The 21,302-nt window shown below is 33.9% G+C and overlaps 1 protein-coding gene across 19 annotated transcripts in view; it reads right to left on the bottom strand.

The window, feature by feature from the left end:
- DCAF6 (DDB1 and CUL4 associated factor 6) overlaps positions 1 to 21,302 on the bottom strand; it is a 133,356-nt gene that overhangs the window by 36,268 nt on the left and 75,786 nt on the right. For 14 of the 19 annotated variants that reach the window (XM_026003351.2, XM_072732926.1, XM_026003349.2 and 11 more), the window contains 2 exons: positions 16,110 to 16,169; positions 3,263 to 3,380 (listed from right to left, as the gene is read on the bottom strand). In XM_026003351.2, coding sequence (XP_025859136.1) covers positions 3,263 to 3,380; positions 16,110 to 16,169 — 178 coding nt within the window. The remainder of the gene's footprint in view (positions 1 to 3,262; positions 3,381 to 16,109; positions 16,170 to 21,302) is intronic. The other 5 variants (XM_026003352.2, XM_072732938.1, XM_026003353.2 and 2 more) reach the window with 1 other exon arrangement.

Here is a 21,302-nt window from a genome sequence, read left to right as displayed (position 1 = left end):
TCACTTAATCCTATAATAAATAAATAGTTCTTATAAATCAATAATAAAAAGATAAACATTACAGTAGAAAAATGGGCAAAGGATATGAAAGGCAATTTACAAACGAAGATAACTATAAGGGTGGCACCTGCGCCTATCATGTGGCCATCAGTGTGCTAAGTGCTAAGTACCTTTACTGGGTGATCTCATTAAACCTTCCTAACAAACCTCTGAAACAGGTTCTCTTAAATATGCCCATTTTCAGATGAAAACACTGAGATTCAGAGAAGTTCAACAGCTTGTCAAGTTTAACACCTACGTTCTTAATGTGCTCTATTGCCTGATCTGTCAGCAAAGAAACTAAAATAAAAGCGAGATATCATACTGGCAGAGATGAAAAGATTGCTACCTTTTTGAATTGTCCTTTTACCATTGTTTTCTTTTTTTCTTTTGTAATCAGAAAAAAAAGCTAAGTACTTTTTGATAAAGAAAAAAGAAACTAATGACAGAATAATTCACGGTCAGTTTTTAGAGAAGGAAAAGAAATATTCAAAAGAAGAGTGGGATCTTTGCTAAAAAAATGTTCTGATGAGATTCTTTATAAAAAAAAAAAAGCAGCCTTTTCTGTACAGAAACATGAGAGTAGAATAGGAGAGATATAAAAAGTGAAATCTTCTATGATCTTAAATTACGTATTAAGAAAAAGAGCCACAGAGATCACGAATGATTCTAAGAAGTTCAAACACTAAGGCTTATTAAGAAAAGAGAAATTCTACTGACTGTTCAGCCTTCTAATATATCAAGAATCCAATTTCTTTTTACTATTTCCACTTTTCTCACCACCCCTCACCTCTCTCTTTACTGTCATAGTCTTTCAACTGGTTGCCTGGCTTCTACCTATGGCCTATTCTCTACACAGCAATCAGAGACATCCTATGTTCTTTTAAATACGCTCCTCACTTACTGGCTGACCTTTGCCATTACTTTCTCCTTTGGTCACTCCACTCTAGCTACAGTGGTTTTCTTAAAGTTCCCTGAACATACTTGGTTTGTTCCTGCATCAAAGCCTTTGAACTGGCTTTTTCTCTGCCTACAATGCTCTTCCTCCAAATTTATGCATGGCTCCCTCCTTCTTACCCTTCAAGTTTTTGTCCAAATGCCATCTTCTCAATGATGCCTACCCTTGCCCTAGGTCTCCTAATCACCCCTTACTTGCTTTATTTTCTTCCATAGCACTTAGTACCTCCTACTGTACTACATAATTCACTTATTTACTATTTATTGTCTATCTTCCTTCCCCTAGAACATAAGTTCCAATAGAACAGGGGTTTTTTTGACATTTTTTTTTTCACTGATGTATTCCCAGCGTCTAGAATAATATCTGGAACATAGAAGGATTTCAATAATATTTGAAAATACTACTTAACCAAAGATTTTAATGTAAAATACAGACACATATAAACATAAATGGAAACCAGTGAACTGGAATAAATAATATCACGTATCAACACATAATTATATATTAACAAATAATATATAACTACATATTATTCATATATTATACTAGCATATAATATATAATAATATACAATTGAATATGTTAATATATTAATTATACTAGATAATTAATATATTGGTTATAAGATGATTAATATAATTATATGTTAGAAACTGATACTTTCATTTAATGGAATGCTCATTATTTTATTCTTTAGTTGCTAGAGCATCAAGAATAACTAACATTGGCTCCTTCAGAAACACTGAGAAGGAAGATGCTGGGGATGTGAAATTATATTAATATAAGTATATTAATCATATTTTTTTTAAATAGACCACTGCTTTATTTCAATTTCCAACACCAAGAACAAAACTAGTTAGTTCAAAATAAACAAACAGCATCAATATTTCACCACCCCTGGCCAATACTTAGTATGTTGTCCCAAACCAGTGGTTTATTTTTGCTATCTCCAGGTAAGGGACCAGGCTCACAATGAAGTATTCTTCTGTCTCTTTGATCCACACCAGCTCCACATACACTTTGCCTTCCGAGTCCACATATTAATCATATACTTATATCAATATATAATCAATTATTTATGTATTAAGAAAGATTATATTATCTGTGTATTAAATCATATTAATATAGTAATAAATTTAAATCCAAAATTTTGGATGCTGTCTCAAGCAAAAAGCCATGAGACAATGTGAAAGAATGTAAGAAGCTCACATAACTTGTTTTTTTTTAAACATAAGATTTAGCTAGATTAATGAGCCATAAGTATAATAAAAAATGTCATTAAAGACAATCTAGACAAAATATAAAGTACGATCTTACTAGTAATCAATTAAATAAAAATGACAATTATTTTAAGATCAAATATACCAAATACACAAATTAAAAATAAATGAATATATTGATATTGAACACAGGCCTGGGGACAGCAACATGTGTGTACTTTCCTATGCTGCTGGGAGAAATGTGGTGACAGAAAAGCCCTCTGAAAATAATTTGGCAATATCTTTTGACCTACATAGAATTTACTTCTAAAAATACATCTCAAATCGATAATCTTAAAGGTAGGAAAAAGCTTGTAAACAAAGATTTTCATTATTTTAAAAAGAGGTAAAGAAATTTACTGTCCAGTGAAAGGGAAATGGTTAAGTAAGCTATGGTAAATCTAACTGATGGTATATTACACAGCTAGTAAATTCATATTTATGAACATTAAGTAGAATTGTGGGAATATTTATTATGGAGTTAGGCCAAATAAATGCAAGAAAGAACAGAATATGTTCAGTATAATTAAAATTACATTTTAAAACCCAAAATCATATATACATGTATATGTGTGTGTGTATATATACACACACACATATATACCCACACACCTAGTCATAGGACCATAACTGCAAAAAGCTTCAAAATGTTAGGTTTATTTTTTGGCACTAACGGTCTAGTGGTGATTAATTTTTTTTCTTTTTTCTTTTTTTTTTTTTTGTCTTTTGCATTTTCTATCAGAAGAAATACTCCAGGACCAACAACCTCAGAGTCTCCTGGGAAGTCTTTGGAAATACAAATTCTCTGATCCCACCTCAAATTTAACAAAGAGTGGGGCCCAGTATAATCTGTTTTAACAACTTTTTCAAGCCATTCTGAAGCACACTCAATTTGAGAACCAATGCATTACAGCAACAAAACATAAAGATGAAGTGTTAAAAATAATATCTAATACAATCCTACAAAATGGCTAAGAACAGCTTTACAAAAATATTATGAACTTACCATTCATCTGTAAAGTTCAGTTTTATTGTGCTTGTAGTTGTTCCTTCTGTGCTGTAGTGCAAACTTAAAACTGGTTCACCTGTCCCTGGTTTGGGGCTCAGCTTTTCATTATTGTTATCTGAAAATTGTGTTTAAAACATTTGAAAAAGTCTCTGAAACCAATAAAAAGATGACATTTCCTAAAATTTATAAAACTTAAATTAGGTTGTCCTTGTCATAATTCTTTCTCACAGCTGTTATGGTTCTCACTTAAAGTTCAAAAGCCAAGTGTTACAGAAACACTCTATTCCAAAGTGGCATTACATCAAATTCTAGCTTTGTGTACATGACTCCCTTTGATTCAGATGGAAATTACACACATTTGAGAACCATACTAAGTCATTAGGAAATCAAAGAATATTAACAAGCAATGAGATATGTTGGAAACTGATACTTTCATTTAATGGAATGCTCATTATTTTATTCTTTAGTTGCTACAGCATCAAGAATAACTAACATTATTGGCTCCTTCAGAAACACTGAGAAGATGCTGGGGCTCCAAAAGAAGTTGTTCAGTAAAAATTTTGCAGCAACTGAAGTCTATGAAATTCTTTCTGTTCTTTCAAATTCATAGATCTATAATCTAGGAAGGGAGTATAGCCTGCACTCTATTGGGAGGGGAGGAAAAGAAAACAATGCGCTTTTGATACTTTTAAAACTCTCTTTGCTACAAGACCATATATTTTGGTATGTTTCCTCTTCCTCTTTTGCAAGGAATTTTGCAAGGAATTCATTTTCTCAATTATGGAAATGGTAATTTCACCATAAGACTCGACAGGGAATGTCCATGATATATATCTGTCTCGACATATTAAATCTTTGTAAAATGGCAAATAATATCAAGAACTTCTACAGAAATTAATAAAGACCAGTACAAAGCCATCCTTCCCCATGTCCCTCCCTTCCTCCGGAAAGAGTGGATATTCAAAGACAAAATAAAATAGAGCTTAAAATTTTTTTCTTTTTATGATGATTAATAGCTTGTAGAAACATTAACATATATAAAAAATACAAACTGCTATATAATCAAACATGTAACATTTCTGCCAGTTGCTTGCAGAAAGAATACTCTTCTGTGATACAACCGTTTTCTTGATACCAGTTCAAAAACTGATATAACAGTACTAAAAATAAGCCTTCTGCCTTGGAAAATAACAACAAAGGCAATAACAACTTCATAAAACCAAAGTCACTCAGGCTTTTCAGTTATTAAGTTCACTTTATATTGCAATGGAGGCCTTGTGTCTTTTTGCATTCCTCTTGAAGATGCTGGTGGATTTATTAAGAGAGAATCTGACAGGAACCTCTGCTCTAACTTTTATCCTGTGAGAGGGCAATTAACAAGACTTCAAATACAGAACTACAGTGGAAAGGGGAAAGGATTCTGTCCAAGAGATGAGAAATCAAGCTGGTAACAAAACTCAGGACTATCAGTTCTTAGGTCTTCAATTAGAACTTACGAGAAATTCTCTCCGATATTAATATTTGAAAATAAAAATGTCAGTGAATTATAAAGCTGGCCTCCCAAATGGTAAAAACAGTTTCTGTACTACTTTTGCTAGGACTATGTCGTTGATATAAACAGCTGCTGGAAATAAATTAACAATCCATTACACAACTTTCAAAGATTCAGGTTTACATTCAGTGTTTTATAGGAGGAATTTTATCAAATGGCATTCTGATAAAACTGAATTAACAGACATTTAGCTTACATAAAATTATCAATGGGACTTTTAAAACATTTGTCCTACCCTTGACCTTCCTTAAAAAATTTGCTGTTAGTCACACGTCCGCACCTAGTTTCCCCTTATTCTTAATTACGTTGCTGAAATCTTTGTCCTACTGCTGCCCAAGTTACGGTCATCTTTAGGCACCCAGAACTGACGAGGACAGACAGTGGAAACTGAGAATGAAGCAGGAAACCAAGAGGCAGAGCTGGGGCTCATTCTTTAATTATCTCTCACAACACTTTATAAGTGCTTTGCTATTTATTTTTCTTCTATGGTAAAGAAGGAATAGAAAACAAAAGCAGTTGTGAGAGAATTACAGGACTGAATCTCTTACATCCACCTCAGTTACAGATGCTTGTTTTAAGAAGCCATTTAAATGCTGTATCAAAATTTTTTCTTTTGAGTAAAATTAAAGAGACAGAGATCTGAATGCTATTACTATGGGAATATAGTAAACAAAGAGCTGTTTGAAGGTCAAAATGGTGTAAAAATATCTTATTTAAATGTATATAACACCCCCCTCATGGAAAGCATGAAGCTTCCTGAGATGATTGATGCTAATGAAAACCTTCTTTCTTATGGTATCTACTACAAAGTTATTCTTTAACCTCTCAGGAATATAATCTACATACTGTGAATCACGCAAAACATAGTGATATTCATTTAATTTATGAAATGACTATAGTTGACAAAATTTGTACATTTAGGTTATTAATAAACTCACCAGCCATGGGTGAAATTGGCCCATCACTGTATAAACAGAATGCACTCTTCTGTTAGCTACACAAACTTCAGACTCCCGAGTCTAGTTCATTCCTTGAAGACTGTGCATAAATAATGAGTTCCTCTGGCAGAAACACCACACAATGCAGAACTGAGGCATTAATTAGAGTATCTATCTAAGGTTTAGGATTTATCTCTTGGTTTGTTCCAGTCTACCTTTCCTAACTTCACACTCTTCCTCTTGATCATATGTACCCTGTCATGTTGAGTTTTCTCAGAATTTAATAAGATTCCTGGCTTACTAATGAATTAATTCATTTTTTTCCTAATAAAATACATATTTTAAGGTAGAAATACCTAAGAAAAATCTACTTTAAAAAAACTAAAAAATTAAATGCTTCATTTTTACTGTACTTGAAAAAATATTTATAACCATTTAAATTTTCCTTAACTTGCTCTATTTGTTAGCAGTTGGACACAATCTAAATACTGTGTTATTCAAAGCCTTATTTACACAATGCACAGAAATATATAACGAAAATATTTCTTGCTCAACAGAAGTTTTAATTTAACAGCCTATGGGGTTAGAACTAAACAAATGATTTTATATAAAAAAGCACCATCATAATAATAACTAAAATTTATTAGGCATTGGGATGCCTGGGTGGCTCAGCAGTTAAGTGTCTGCCTTAGGCTCAGGGCGTGATCCTGGATTCCAGAGACTGAGTCTCACATCAGGCTCCCTGCATGAAGCCTGCTTCTCCCTCTGCCAATGTCTCTGCCTCTCTCTGTGTGTGTCTCTCATGAATACATTTAAAAAATCTTTAAAAATAAATCATTATGCATTACTATGTCCTAGGAAATCCAAGTACTCTTGTTTAAACCTTTGCAGCATGTATCCCCATGTGCACTTTACAGATGATGAAAGTGATGATTCTGAGCTAGATTTTTTATTCTAGTCATCTAGGCTTCCTTCTATGTGAAGTTCCTACTTGCTATGCTGTCTTGGAAATGAATAAAAAGTAGAAAATAAGATTGCTTAAATAAATATTTCAGTTAAGAAATATCAATTGTTGGTAGTGCTATTTGTCTAATTCATAGCAGCAATATTAATATAACTGATAAATGTTTTGATAGCCCAAATTGTCACTTTGGCCCCAGACTACTGGAAAACTACACTGTATCTTCTTGCAGGGTACTTAGAGAGTGAACTATTTCTCCTTCCTCTAAAAACATTATAGGAGAATAAAATTAATTAAATTATGGTGCTCTTAGCACAAAGGCAGGGTTGTGGGGAATATCCCTTTAAGTTGTTGAACACCGCTGAAGTGTAATGATGGCCATTTTATATTGCTTAGTAAGAATAATTATTAAAACAACTGATGATAGTAGCTGGTAACAAGGCAAACTACCACCTATTTAAAGACACATGTTTTCGAAGCACAATAATAATCACATAAAAATCAAGACGACATCCTGTAAAAGGCCTCATTTTCGAGGTTACAAGTGAATAGTCAATTACATGAGACTCTGGAAACCAAATTTTAAAAACCCTGTCCAGATATGGTATAACAGCCTTTCAGGTTAGTGTACTGACTCAGGAAAAAACTTCAGAATGGTCTGGAATATAATTAGATACCTTTTGAGCCTTTAACACATGAACCACAAATATACTTTTTGGTAATGTACATATACTTAAGCCATTTAATCTGTGCACTGACATTATGAAATTATAATCCTTTATGGTTCTAAAAAAACATGCTCAAAGACATACAAAAAATTAAGCATGCTAACAATAGGACAAAATACACTATCCTGGTAACTAAGTTTGCATATCATCTAAATATTGCTATGGATGTTTTTTGGATTTTTAGCTAGGGTATCCCTGGTGACCTATCCTATATGTAATTTTAAAGAATAATCAAAAGGAAGATAATTAATGAGGATATAGCCACAATAATTTGTTTAGAATCGCTCTGCCCAACATTTTTCTGTCGCTGGGACACTATCATAACTATACAATCATACATTAATCATTCATAGTAGCTTAGGTAACCTGTGGATAACACAGAAACTATTTCTTTACTGAAAGTATTTTCTATTATGCAAGGAATTTGACACTTCTCATTCCATTATGTCAAATGTTAAAAAAAATCTAAAAGGAAACTTTGTTTTTCTGAATTCCGAATTCTCTAAATTCTCTGAAAAAATGTAGATACATCAAAGATAAGGTTCAACTATCTCCCCAAATTTTGTTCCCCAACTTACTTGGCTTACATAGAAGGAAAGGCAAATTTCTCAAATATAGTTTTTAGAACAATGAAATAACTTTCACTTTTATAGGTCAGGAATCTGTACCGTTTCTGCAGACCTCAGACCACTGGACACCCAGTTCTTCCAAACAGTTGTATAAGGAGGCTATTCTGATTCAAAGTGGAGAAACTATTTTTAGGAGTAGATTCTTCACAGAAATCATCTACCATACAGATACCGGGTTTAATTCTAAAAATTAGTGTTCTCACTAGTGCAATCTGACTTTATAAATTATGTTTATGAAAGCCAAAACCAAACAAAGTACAACTTCACTTTAATACTGATATTTCTTAGGAAATTCCTCCTATAAAATCTTTTGGAAAGAATATTCTAGTCAAATTTTCTCCCTGAAAATCAAAACTCAACCTTTGTGTCAATTATACTAACTTTAATCCAAGTTTCATCTCATAACACAGACATGTAAATTGAACTTACGCACAGGTTTGGGATACATATAGATTCAGACTGTGCCTGGTATCATATTTCCAGTGATGTTTAGAATTTACGGGTTGAAACGTAGCTATCACCTCACTTAACACAACCTACGCTCTCTTTAGCTTGCTGGAGACCTGTGAGTCTTATAGCTCTCTGTGTATAAAAGTCCCTATTCTTATTTCCCATTTAGTCTTTAGGGAGAACAGACAGGAAGAAAACAGGTAAAGATGCCCACCCCACATGGGACATAAGCCCTATCAAAATCCTCATCCAGTATCTCTTTTCATAACTGTTTCCCCAGGCATAATCTTTTTTTTTAAATTAAATCTGGGGGGCGCCTGGGTGGCTCATTAGGTTACACATCTGCCTCCCGCTCATATCATGGTCCCAGAGTCCCAGGATCAAGCCCAACATGAGATTCCCGGCTCTGTAGGGAGTCTGCTTCTCCCTCTGACCCTCACCCTGCTAGTGCTCTCCCTATCTCACCCGTTCTCTCTCTAAAATAAATAAATAAAATATTTATAAAAAATTAAATCTGTAATACACTAAACAAATTAGTATGTTAAAAAATGTGCTTCCAGATGAAAATGAACAAGGTAGACAGCTTCAGAGAACACACTCTTTAACCACTTTCACTCCAGCGATTGTCCTCCTTGCTTATTGTTTGAAATGCTTTTATTTCTCATCTCCCATTTCTTCACCTGCTGCTCTACTGTGGCCTCTGTCTCTATCAGCCTGTGAAACCGCTCTCGCTAATTTAATATCAATCTCCTCCACATTAATTTAGCGGAGAATTTTGCAAACTACTTGCCCTATCAGCAGCACTCACATACACAGCTCTCCTGTATTTAAGAATTTCTCTTCTCTTAATCTCATGACACTGTGCTGGTCTACTCTACCCCTGACCTCTGTGGTTGCTCCTTTATCTCCTTTACCAGCTCTTCTCTAGCAAAATCTTTAATTTGGGGACTTTTCTGATTTTGAGATATTTTAAACATTATACTTCCTCCCCTCACTTTTTTATATTTATCCTGTCAATTTCACCTACTTTTATGGCTTCAAATACCATCTATATACAGACAATTTCCAATTTATTTCTCTAGCTCTGACATCTTTTTTTTTTTTTAAAAAAGGGGGGGATTTCTTTTTCCTTTCCTTTTCTCTCTTTTCTTTCTCTCTTCACACAAATTATATATATATATATATATATATAATTTAAAGATTTCATCCATTTATTCATGACAGAGAGAGGCAGAGACCCAGGCAAAGGGAGAAGCAGTCTCCAATGCAGGGAGCCTGATGTGGGACTCGATCCTGGACTCCAGGATCACACCCAGGGTGCGGGTAGACGCAGAACTGCTGAGCCACCCAGGCATCCGTTTTTGTTGTTGTTTTTTAAAGTAGGCTCCAGGCCCAGCATGGGGCTTGAACTCCTGACCCTGAAATCAAGTATAGCAACTCTACTCACTGAGCCAGTCAGGAACCCTGACATCTTTTCTAAGCTTCATATCCATCCAATCAACTCCTAACAGACTTTTCTCACATCAGTGTCTCACACAGATAACTTAAAATCAACATATTCAAAACCAAGCCAGTAATGCCCATGTCCTTGTATGCATCTCCTCTCATGCTTTACTCCTTTTTCAGGATATATATTTAATAAAGTATCCACCCACTTAACTGTGCTCAATAAAACTTGAGAGTCGCCCCTGCAGCAGGTAGAAATGGCATCTGTTCATCTCCATCAGTAACACCCCCAACAGCCACAAACATGTGAAGACACATTGTCTGACCCTGCGCTCTCCAACCAGCTTGCCATTGTTAAACCACTCCCATATAGAAATTCTGGAATTGTTATCGCAGTTTATACTCTGGACTCCTCCTCAATCCCTTGCCTCATTCGACTATTATCAAATACTGTTTATTTTATATCTTTGATATTTCTTGAATCTTTGCATTCTCTTGCCATACTTCTATCATCAGGTCAAAATCTTTATTACCAAGAGAACTTCCTAAGTGATTTGGTCTCAATTCACCATTATCTATTCAGAACAAAGCAGATCAGGCCATACTCTACTTTAAATACTTCCTTGGCTTCCTACTTTTCTTAAACTAAAATCTATAACCTTAAACTCTCCCAAAGGTCCTTCTCAATCTGGGCTCCACCCATCTCTTGAACCTACACACACACTCCAGCCACACTGAGATTCTTGCGACCACGCTAATGTGATTATCTCAGAGCCTTTCCACATGCTATTCATGCTTCCCTGTACTCGCTCCTTCATCTAATTTACTCATACTCATCTTTCGGACCTCAGCTTAAATGCCTCATCCTCATGAATTCCTCACTTGGCCCTCAACCAGAAGAGATGAAGACTTACTTACATGTTTCCCCAATGAACCTTGTTACTTCCTCTTTTATAACACTCATCACACTTTTACATTTTTTCGCCACCTATCTTTACTGTTAGATAAGGCAAAACATAGCAGTTATGATCACAGATGGCAGACCCGGTTTGGGTTTGAACCACATGTATAATGCTTAACACACTTACAGTATGTGACCTCAGGAAAGTTTCTTAACCTCTCTTTGCCTTGGTTTCCTCATCTGGAAAAGGAGAATAGCAGTACCTCCTGTATAAGGTTGTGGCATGGATTAAGTAAATGAACATATAAAAATATTTCAAAGTAATGATGGGCACAAAGACTGCAATATAAGGGTCTCTGCATAATATTATTATGGTTAATCAAGTCTGTTACTATTAACACTGCTGATATTAATAAACACTATGTTCCAAGCACAGGGAGCATTAGCTTTATTCATTTATGCGTCCTAAAACTGAGCCCAGTACTTTGCCACAGGTAAAAACAGATAATTAAATAAAAATTGAACTAATGACAACTAATGACAGAGCTAATGACAGAACTTATTTGCCTTGTCCTTATTATTTCTTAGAGTCTTGTTTTCTTCATCAGTAAAATAAGGCTATTACTACTCATTATATTAGAACAAATGAGATAATGCATGTCAAATTCTTAATACAATGCCAGCCACACACTAAAAACTCAATAAATTTTTGTTATTTTTTTACCATACACAATTCTGAGTTAGAAAACAATTTAACTGGATATTTATACAGATACCGATTTGGTTATTAGCATGAAAGTAGGACAAGTGAGCATATGCAATAAAAATGAAATAGGATTTAACTTCCAAATGATCAAATATATCACTAATGAGAAGAATCTAGACTTGGTAGTTGGGGAAAGGAGTCTAGTTGCTCCATCTTAAGCAACAAAGTAATATAAAAAAATCAACTTTCCCATTTTCCATCTACCCTAGTGCAGTTAGTCGAAGAGCTGTAACCCACAAGTCTCACTCTAACATTTTATCGACATCAAAAGAAGCCTGCTTTTGTACAATACTCACAACGGAGAGTTAACATTTATATTTCTAAAGCCACAAATTAAGAGTGTCTAATATATAAACAATTGCCTAAGTTTCAAATGTAAAAACATTATTAGCTTCCACTTAATGATTATCACTGTAATGAATATAGAGCAACTCACTTTAGTTATGGCCAAAATTTAAATAAAATTCAGGGGGATCCCTGGGTGGCGCAGCGGTTTGGCGCCTGCCTTTGGCCCAGGGCGCGATCCTGGAGACCCGGGATCGAATCCCACATCAGGCTCCCAGTGCATGGAGCCTGCTTCTCCCTCTGCCTGTGTCTCTGCCTCTCTCTCTCTCTCTGTGACTATCATAAATAAAAATTTAAAAAATAAATAAATAAATAAATAAATAAATAAATAAATAAATAAATAAATAAATAAAATTCAGGTAAAATTATTTTCTTATACCCTGTCAAAAATTAAAAGCTAAGATTACAGGTCTCTTTTGTTGTTTTAACAGGGGAATATCGCTGACCCAAGTATTTTTAACAGGAAAAAAAAAAGCGCTTGTTTTCATAATATAAATAGGCACAATAAATAAATAAAATAATAAATAGGCATAAAATAAATCAGCACGAGGCCAGATTATTTCCCTTATAATACAGTAAGTGTAACATAATTATAGATCTAAATAAAAAGAAACACCAGAACTACTCATTAAAACACTGCTTAGATTAAACAAAATGCATGACAGATACCATTGTGCTTACTCAATTAGCACAAAAAGGCTGCCAATGTGCGCAAAGTCCATATTTGCATAATATAAGAAAGTATTTTACAACAGGATAAAAACAATGTGCATGTTGTACACTTATTTCCTTGACATTCTGTTTCTTTAAAAAGTACTTTGATAAAAAGAAATTACCTACTGAGGCAAGTAGGCAATTTGCATTTATGAGTCTGAAGGCTTAGACTAAATATATTTTTATTTATCAAATGTGCTTTTGTCAAAAATGCAAGATAAACAAAACACTATTTTCCCATTTTTATCCACTCCCCTGGTTTCAACTACTATCTATAAACTGATGATTCCTAATTTTTATCTCCACCTCAGGCCTCTCCAGTGACCCCCAGAAACATATACCCATCTAACTATCTATAACATTTTTCCATTTTAATATCTCAAGGTACTTCAACATATTAAAAAAATCTGATGGATCCCTTCTCCCCTATAACCAGCTTGTTTCTCCTGAAATCCCAATCTTGGCTGATGGCATTACTATTACCATCAAGATACCTGCATATGGTTCCCTCATTCATTTTTAACTACTCAGTTCCAATGTGCCATCAATTCTGTCTCTTAAATATTTAAACAAAATCTGTCCACTCTTCTCATTTCCCACCACTAACTACCTTAGGTTGGACCCCTAGCATCTCTCACCTGGACTACTGCAGAGCCCCTCACATGGTCTCACAGTTTTCAATTTTACCTCCTTCCAATCAACCATCTATAATCCTGCCAAAAAATCTTTCCAATACATAAATATGGTTCTGCTTCTCCCACACTGAAATAATGCCTATGGCATCCCACTGCTTAAATTCATTTACTCTACTTTAACATTTAACAGATACTTATTAATGCATAACAGATATGGTATTAGGTACTAAGTGTAATAGTGAATGAAAGCAATATTTAGAGAATATAGGAATCAAACAAACCCCTAAATCTATGATCACAAATTCTGACAAATGCAATAAAGGAAAATACTAGGTCACAAAGAGAAAAAGAGGGCAGAATTACTTCAAATTAAAATGTCATATTATTTTTGAGAAAGAAATTTCTAACAGATTTGATGAATAAAAGCTGCAGCCGGCAAAAGGACTTTGGTAGAGGGAACAGCATTAATAAGGGTTTTGAGAGGCAAAGAAGAATGGAGTCTCAGAAGGACAAGAGCAGGTTGTTTGTTAAGAGCTGAGTGAGGGAGGGGTAGCCTGAGATAAGGCTGGAGAGACAGAGGTCCAGGCTATATAGAGCTCTGTAAACCAAGGCATGGATTTAGGTTGTTTTGAAGGGCAAAGGGACACAATTTAAAAAGTTTTAGGTAGATGAAGGACATGATTAGATTTATGTTTTTTAAAAGTTCACTCTGGTTATTGCTGGAGGCGGGGGAACAACACCTATTGCCTGAGTGGGTACAAGGATTACAGGTAAGAGGGGATTCCATTAGTCCAGGTGAGAAAGACAGTGGTGGGCAGTTTCTCTTAATTTTTATAGAAGTTATTTTTAGGTAATACAAGCCCAGGATGCAGAAGTCCCTAGTACTTCATAAGATGTAATCCTGTTGAACAAAAAGGCATGTAAAAAAAAAAAAAAACTAACAACCTCAGGATTTAATTCATTTGGATATACTATTCACCTTTAGTAGAAAAACCTGCTCAGAGGACTTATTACACAGTTCATTGATGATGGTCTATTCTGATACAGCTTCTGCCAAGCCTACTCAATATTTGCCCTTTTATATAACACTTCTATGACTAAAAGACAAAGAACCTCGTGATTTTTGCCTCCAAACTAGTCTACCCTAGTTAAGCGACAACATCATTCACCCAGGCCTTGATGCCAAAAATCTGACAGTTATCCTTTATTTGTCTTTTTCTCCATACCCCATATCTTAAGTTAATTAGGTACCAACTTAAACTGAATAAAATATTCAATGTAATCTATGGAAATTACTATGGAATTATGTCATGAAAAGAATATGAATCTGGCTACAAACTCTCTGGTAGTGATATACTACTTACATTCATATATCCTTACAAAAAAAGATTATTTGATTAGAGGGCAGTTTCAAACAATAGTACAATATATTATAATATGATGATATAATTATACTTTACCGTAAGGGAATTATTCTTCACTGTTAATATCACTACAATAAATGTATATATATAAAAAAAACATGCTTTATTTCTTAGTTCTCAAATCTATTTACCAACTCATTCATCATTCATTCATTCATCCTCAAGAACAGAAAAACCTGTAGCAACACTTGTCAACTCAGGTCTAAAGGGAATAATTTAAGATCAGAAGTAATTTATTTTAAAATTAGTTTCTGAATATGTCTCCATGAAGATAGCTAAAATTAGATCTATTTCACACTACTTCAGCAATATTTAATTTCCCAAATACTATTGGCAAATGAGTAATACTACATGTGTAAACTTTCAGCCAACTAAAACTTATGGCCTTAGGGCTAAGTTATTTTTCTACGATTTTTAAAAAAATATTTATAAAGTCTATTAAATGATCACCTGTCTTTAAATAGAGAAAAGTGAATATTATTTAGTTATTCTTAATAACATCAACCTTTTTATTTTAAACCTCTGCATCACAATACACTTATAAACAGCCAAGGAATTCTGAGGGGCAATAGTAAAGCTGTTTGCCCTAATTCTAAAAGCTGATTAGTTTTTTACAGTCTTCCTCTTTCGATCCTTCTTTTAGTTTCCCCTTCTTACTGTCAGAATGTCTTCTTCTACCGATCCGTCTCTGTGCTGTATTTGCTCTACTAGTAATAAAGTGTGATAAATAAGTAGCCTGTCTACCTCATAAGGCTATGCTCACAGCTTTCAGGTTGATTTCATTCCTCTCCTACTACAAAAAAGTACAAGTGGTAATGGAAGCTATTTTCCCTTCTGATTGATGGCTCCTAAGCTTAATCTCGGAGTTCATAATTGCATTCCTTCTAGTTAAAGCTACCAGGAGTTTGACTACTAGGTAAGTGAGACATAAAATCAAATACCATTAGTACAGCCATTTGGTAATAGAGAATATTACTGTGTTCAAATAACCATTTCTAAATCAGCCACTAGGTAATATGGTAACCTCACATTCACAGTTCTACATAATTTTATCATACCTAGAATTTTAAAATTGGATATAGCTTATACCTATTAAAATACTGTTATAAAAAGAGAATTTATAGTTGACATAAGGGGCCAAAGGTAGAAATTAACTTAGTTTATATAGAAAATAATTTGTTAGGCCAAGGAGGACCTTTTTACACACCACCATCTAGGGTAATTTACCCCATAAAATACTGATTATTAGACCATAATCAAAATGAAATGCTATGAAAAAGTGAGAGAGAGCTTGGTTTATGCAATGCAATAAAACTATGGATGGATGGGCATAGCGCATCTCCTGTTGCACGCACCCTGTTGCTCGTCAAGTGACATGGATCCGAGCTGTTTGTTAACCACAGAAGAAGGAGAATCTGAAACAAAAATGAGATTTCAACTTAAAAGTAAGCAGCAGAAAACTGCACAGCAATGTCATGATCAACTCTAAGCTTAAGAAACAAATGTATAAGGGTAGGGAATAGAAGTAAGTACTGTGGTATATTTCCCAAGCAGTGAGTAAGCGGGGCCATGTGCTTCAGATCAGTTATTCCACACAAGCATTTAGCAACGTTGAGAATGAGTTAAGAAAATATTCTTCTACTTCCATGCATATACCTTTTATCAAATTCAAATTTAGCACAGTCACAAGGTACATGGTAGATAAAACAGAACTAGAGTATCTCCTTCACTAAACCGAAGACTCCTTCCCCTTCTCAAACCCCTTGCCAGCTCCTTAAGGATGGCTTTCCTTCTGGACTGGAGGATTCAAAGCATGAAATGGAGATGCTTGCTACACTTTGCTAGATGTTGGTTGATGTACCTTGGGCTGAAAATAGGAGCTCAAGTGAAGATGTCAGACAAAGAAAATGGTTTATAAGAGAAAAATTCAATGAAGTAATTGCCATTACAGAAATATAGGTAATTTTTTAAACTCTCAGATATATTCTACATATTAAAACTGTACTGTTGAAGGATTAGGCTTCTTTAGGGGCTTGGTGGGAAAAGAAGAACAGAGGAAAGGAGTATGCTTAATGGTCTGGGCTTCATGCTTTCCACCCTGGCTTCAAATAGAACATTTAATTTTGTATCCTTTTGATGCATTGAGCTTCTGTGTAAGAATCTGTTCTATAAATGGGTACCATTGTTTGGAAAACACTGATATAAAGAAAGGCAGCGTGATAAAATGGAAAGAGCACTAGTCTAGAGTCCGTGAATTTTGATTCTAAATCTGGTTCTGACAACAAATAGCTCTGTGACATTTTGAGATCTAAGCATCTCCTTTCTTCCTGGACATCCTAGGTACCTAGTAACCTAAGCAAGACACTAGAGAATAGGAGAAGGTGGCTACCAAGTCCTAGCTTGAGTTCCAGTGTCCCAGTAGAGCTATATGTGCATAATAAACACAGCTCTCTCCTAAACATCAGAATAATTCCTAGTTTCTAGTATCCTGTGCTCCAGTTCTTAACAAATGTTAATAAAACAAAAACTTTGCACTTTTGGATAATCACCAGTTTCTACTGATCAAGGCTTTATTGTCCCAAAAGTAGTTAAAATATTTTGCATTGATAATGTCCTCAACTTAACAGCTAAGAAAAAAAAAATAGCTAAGAAAAGTTTTCCGATATATCCTGCATTCTCAGCAATTTTATATCACTTGATTGCTTCAATTTCTACATTTAAAAGTCTGAATCCTGCTCCTGGGACCAACTTCTATCAACTTAAAATCATCTACCTTCTGATACAACCTGTTTGCTCAAAGACTTTTGTATGACTAGATTTTGATAAAGCATGATTATCTAAATAATAGCTTTGACTTATCCTTACTTATCACCTCTTCATTAAACATTCAGTTCAACAAATCTGTACAACACAAAAAAGAAAGAATGAATGCTAGTATTTCTATAAGTTCCTGAATCTATCCATGCTTTCCTTTCCTTTCTAAGACTTCTCATTTATCCATTTTAGAGTTAGATACAACATTCCTATATTGTTTTTCAAGAACAGGTAAGTTAGGTTTTAGAGAAAACAAAAATTACATTCCCTAAAGTCTAGAAATACATAACAAAAATTTGAGTCCTAGTGAAATAAATATTGGAAAATCCTCCTAAAAAGTATCTTAGGAAATTTTTTTGTCTCTTTATATCTGTTATACATTTCATTGTGTTCTCATTTATAATTAAGAAAACTATCAATTAAAAAAAACTATCAACTCTCCAGATAATCTTTTTTCCAATATTTAATTTTTTCATAAGTACTATGTAATGTACAAATCTTATGAAATAAAATGCATCTTATTTAATTTTTTAGGTGACGTTTAGGAAAGAATATGTCTCTAAAAAACACATTAATGAAAGATCAAGAATGCTGTCACTGCCTCAAAATTATGTATTTTCAATCTCTTTAATGATTCAAAATATTAACAAAGTTTATGTTAAAATAGTATTAAACAAAAAGGGTTTCCTTACTGATTTTACAGTCTGTCACATTATTGTATGTATCTGGGGAATTATTTGTTGTTCCTTCCATCTTGAAAAACCAATCTTTAAGAAAAAATCCTTCTTGATTATTGCTTCTGTCCTATTTTTAATCTTGGGTACCATGCAACTGTTTTTGAAAGGATTATTTTCCTGTCTCATAAACATCTGAAATAACACATTTTTATACCACAAGTTATTCGTAAACACAATATCCATAACTTCTAACTTACAGAAATATTTCCAAATATTAACAGAATAAAAGTAGTTCAATGCTGATTGCTTTAGGTATCTGCATGCTCTACTCCATTTCCCTGTGAAATATATTCCAGAAAGCACCATTACAAATAAAAATCAGACCATACGGTCTAATGATAATTTATTACAAAATGCATTATGATTGGTCTGCTTATTGGAAGTGTTTAAAATTATTAATATTATTTTTCAGGTAGAGATAAACTTTAGGCAAAAATTCATGCAGTGCTGAGCTCAAGGTGTCTCATGGCCAATTTCTGTGTATTAAAAAAAAAAAGTTTTGGTCTTGAAAAAATTCTTTAGAATTTTTAAAATTTTCTCATCAGAATTTTTTCAATTGTAGACAAAATAAGGAATTATAGTTTTAAAGGTAAATAACAAGTACTTGTCAGCCAAGCCAATTGAACTTCTGGGTTCAATTCTGACCTTTCCACTCAGTAATACTGTAACCTGGACAAGCCATTTAACATCTCTATGTCTCAGTTTCTCCATCTGTAAAATATGGATAATCACAGTATCTACCACATTCTGTTCTTGTGAAGATTTAATGAGATGATCCACATAAACTACTTAGATAGCACATAGGAAAGGGTCAATTAATGTTATTATTACCTGCCTGTTTTTCAGAAACATGATATTGAATGATAAATAATGACAGGAAGCTGTTCTGAAAAATACAGAGCAATTCTCATGTCTGAAGCACTGAGGAGTTGGTCATTCAAGGTAGCTAAAGACTAAAGAACTAGATCAACATTGTATCTTATTTACTAACTACTTATGCTATAAGCACTACAAACAGGATCAAATGCATCCATTTGAGAAGTGCTACATGTGCCTATTGTCAAGGACAGTGGGGAATTGGATGTTGTATAGAGCCTGCTTGCACAGGATCGGGTAAGTGCTGATTTTTTCCAATATGGCTCAGTTTTGAAAAGCCCTTTTTCAAAAATAATCACCAATGTTTTATACCCTTTTTGGGTATAAAAATTATTTTTTTTCCAATCAGCAAAACCGTGCCATAAAGTGAAAAAACAGTTCCTACCTGACCCTTTCTAGGCTGGCTCCATGCTCCAGTGGGGCTCTGTGGTGGTCGAGCCAGTAGAGCAGACTCCACAGGGTGTTGTCACTCTGAGCAGGAGCCAGCAACCCATGACTTCAGGGGACCTGAAATGGAAAAAAAGAGTTGGGTTTAAAATCAGCAATATGCTGACTGCCTCTGTCATAGCTGTTTATGGCACTCATCTTCATGCTCATTCAAAACCCTGAATGCCATCAACTGTATACGGCTGTGATATGAGGTAATTTTGAGGTACTAAGTGAAAGATATTATAATTAAGATAGTACATTATTATGTGTATTTCTCTACTTAGGAGCATAAAAATTTTATCCAGTATTTTCTACCCCATCCTTATGCTATCTCTATAAATTATGGTAGGCTAATACTATCTAAATCAATCAATAATTGGGAAACTGAGACATAAAGCAGCCAACTGACCTGTTCAAGCTCATCTAGTCATAGGAATAGGACAAGAACTCAACCAATCTAGTACCTAAGCAATAATATGATGAAGGCAAATTCATCCCTTTATAATTAAAAAAAAAATCACTGAAAGCCTAGAAGTTATGATGTACTTCCTAAAAGCCTAGGGGAAAAATGGACTTTTGTTTTTAGCTAAAAAAAAAAAAAAAAGTAAAAATATTTTAAAATAATATATTCTGACTTTGAGAAATGAAATTTTTAAAAGTTAGCTATGGTGGATCAATTAATGTCCATAATACACAGACAATATTATATTTAATCATTAAGAACATGTTTTGTTATTCAAATAAAACCTATCTCCCTGCTAAATTTCATAAATTTAATTCCTATTCTGTATTTTTATAATTTGTGTGTCCTTGAAGATATAAATTTTGCATTAAGCCTATTCATTTTTCCTCTTATCCCACATTTACTAAATGAATAAAATATATAGATTTTACTGATTGTCCTTTGTAACAAACTAGGCATTATTTAACTTTTCTTATTTAATTACTGAATAGTGTTCCTGTCACATGTGTGGACAGAATAAAAGTAGCATGATCAAATGAACCCAGGGTATGTCACAGATTAAACTTATTAGGGTCTTATATGAATGCTATGCTAAAAGCATATGACAGAGAGGAAGTACTTCATCTTATAGGTGAAGGGAGCAGCATACATGGATGGTTAGCACTAAAGGTCTCTAATATTGGCCATGTAGATAGCCTCAGGGGCCCAATGTATTGTTTAAGAACAAAGTACAGGTAACACGTTTCTCAACCTCAAAACCGGGCAAGGTATCTACTGAACTTTAGCTTTTTAAAGATTACCACAAATACACTGATTATCAAACTAGAGACTTTTTCAATGGGAAGGATACTCAGAGTTGGTACAACAGCATTTTATTTTACAGAGACCACATAACCACTCTGAAGTTTTCTGTAAAAAAAAGAACTTGCTTCAATTCAAACTGGTAGACTGGATGTGAAAGGCTAAGTCTCAAAATATTCTTCTAATGTCTACAATATATATTTCATTTCTTTCTGGCTAATGTAGACAGTATTATATTTTATACTCAAACTCACTTTAATATTTAGTTTCTTACCTGCTGAATTTCAGTATTATAAAAATATGTGTATATATAGGAGCATTTTAACTTCCTTCTTATTGGTTTTTATGTTGCATATTTTTTACTTTTGAAACACATAAGCTAGAGGTTTATAGATAGCACAAAATCATAACAAAATGTCTTACTTTTA

The sequence above is a fragment of the Vulpes vulpes genome, chromosome 13 (genome assembly GCF_048418805.1).
Source record: "Vulpes vulpes isolate BD-2025 chromosome 13, VulVul3, whole genome shotgun sequence".
Classification (NCBI taxonomy): Eukaryota; Metazoa; Chordata; class Mammalia; order Carnivora; family Canidae; genus Vulpes; species Vulpes vulpes.
Note: the sequence above shows the minus strand (reverse complement) of the source record. Positions and strands in the feature narration are given on the sequence as shown.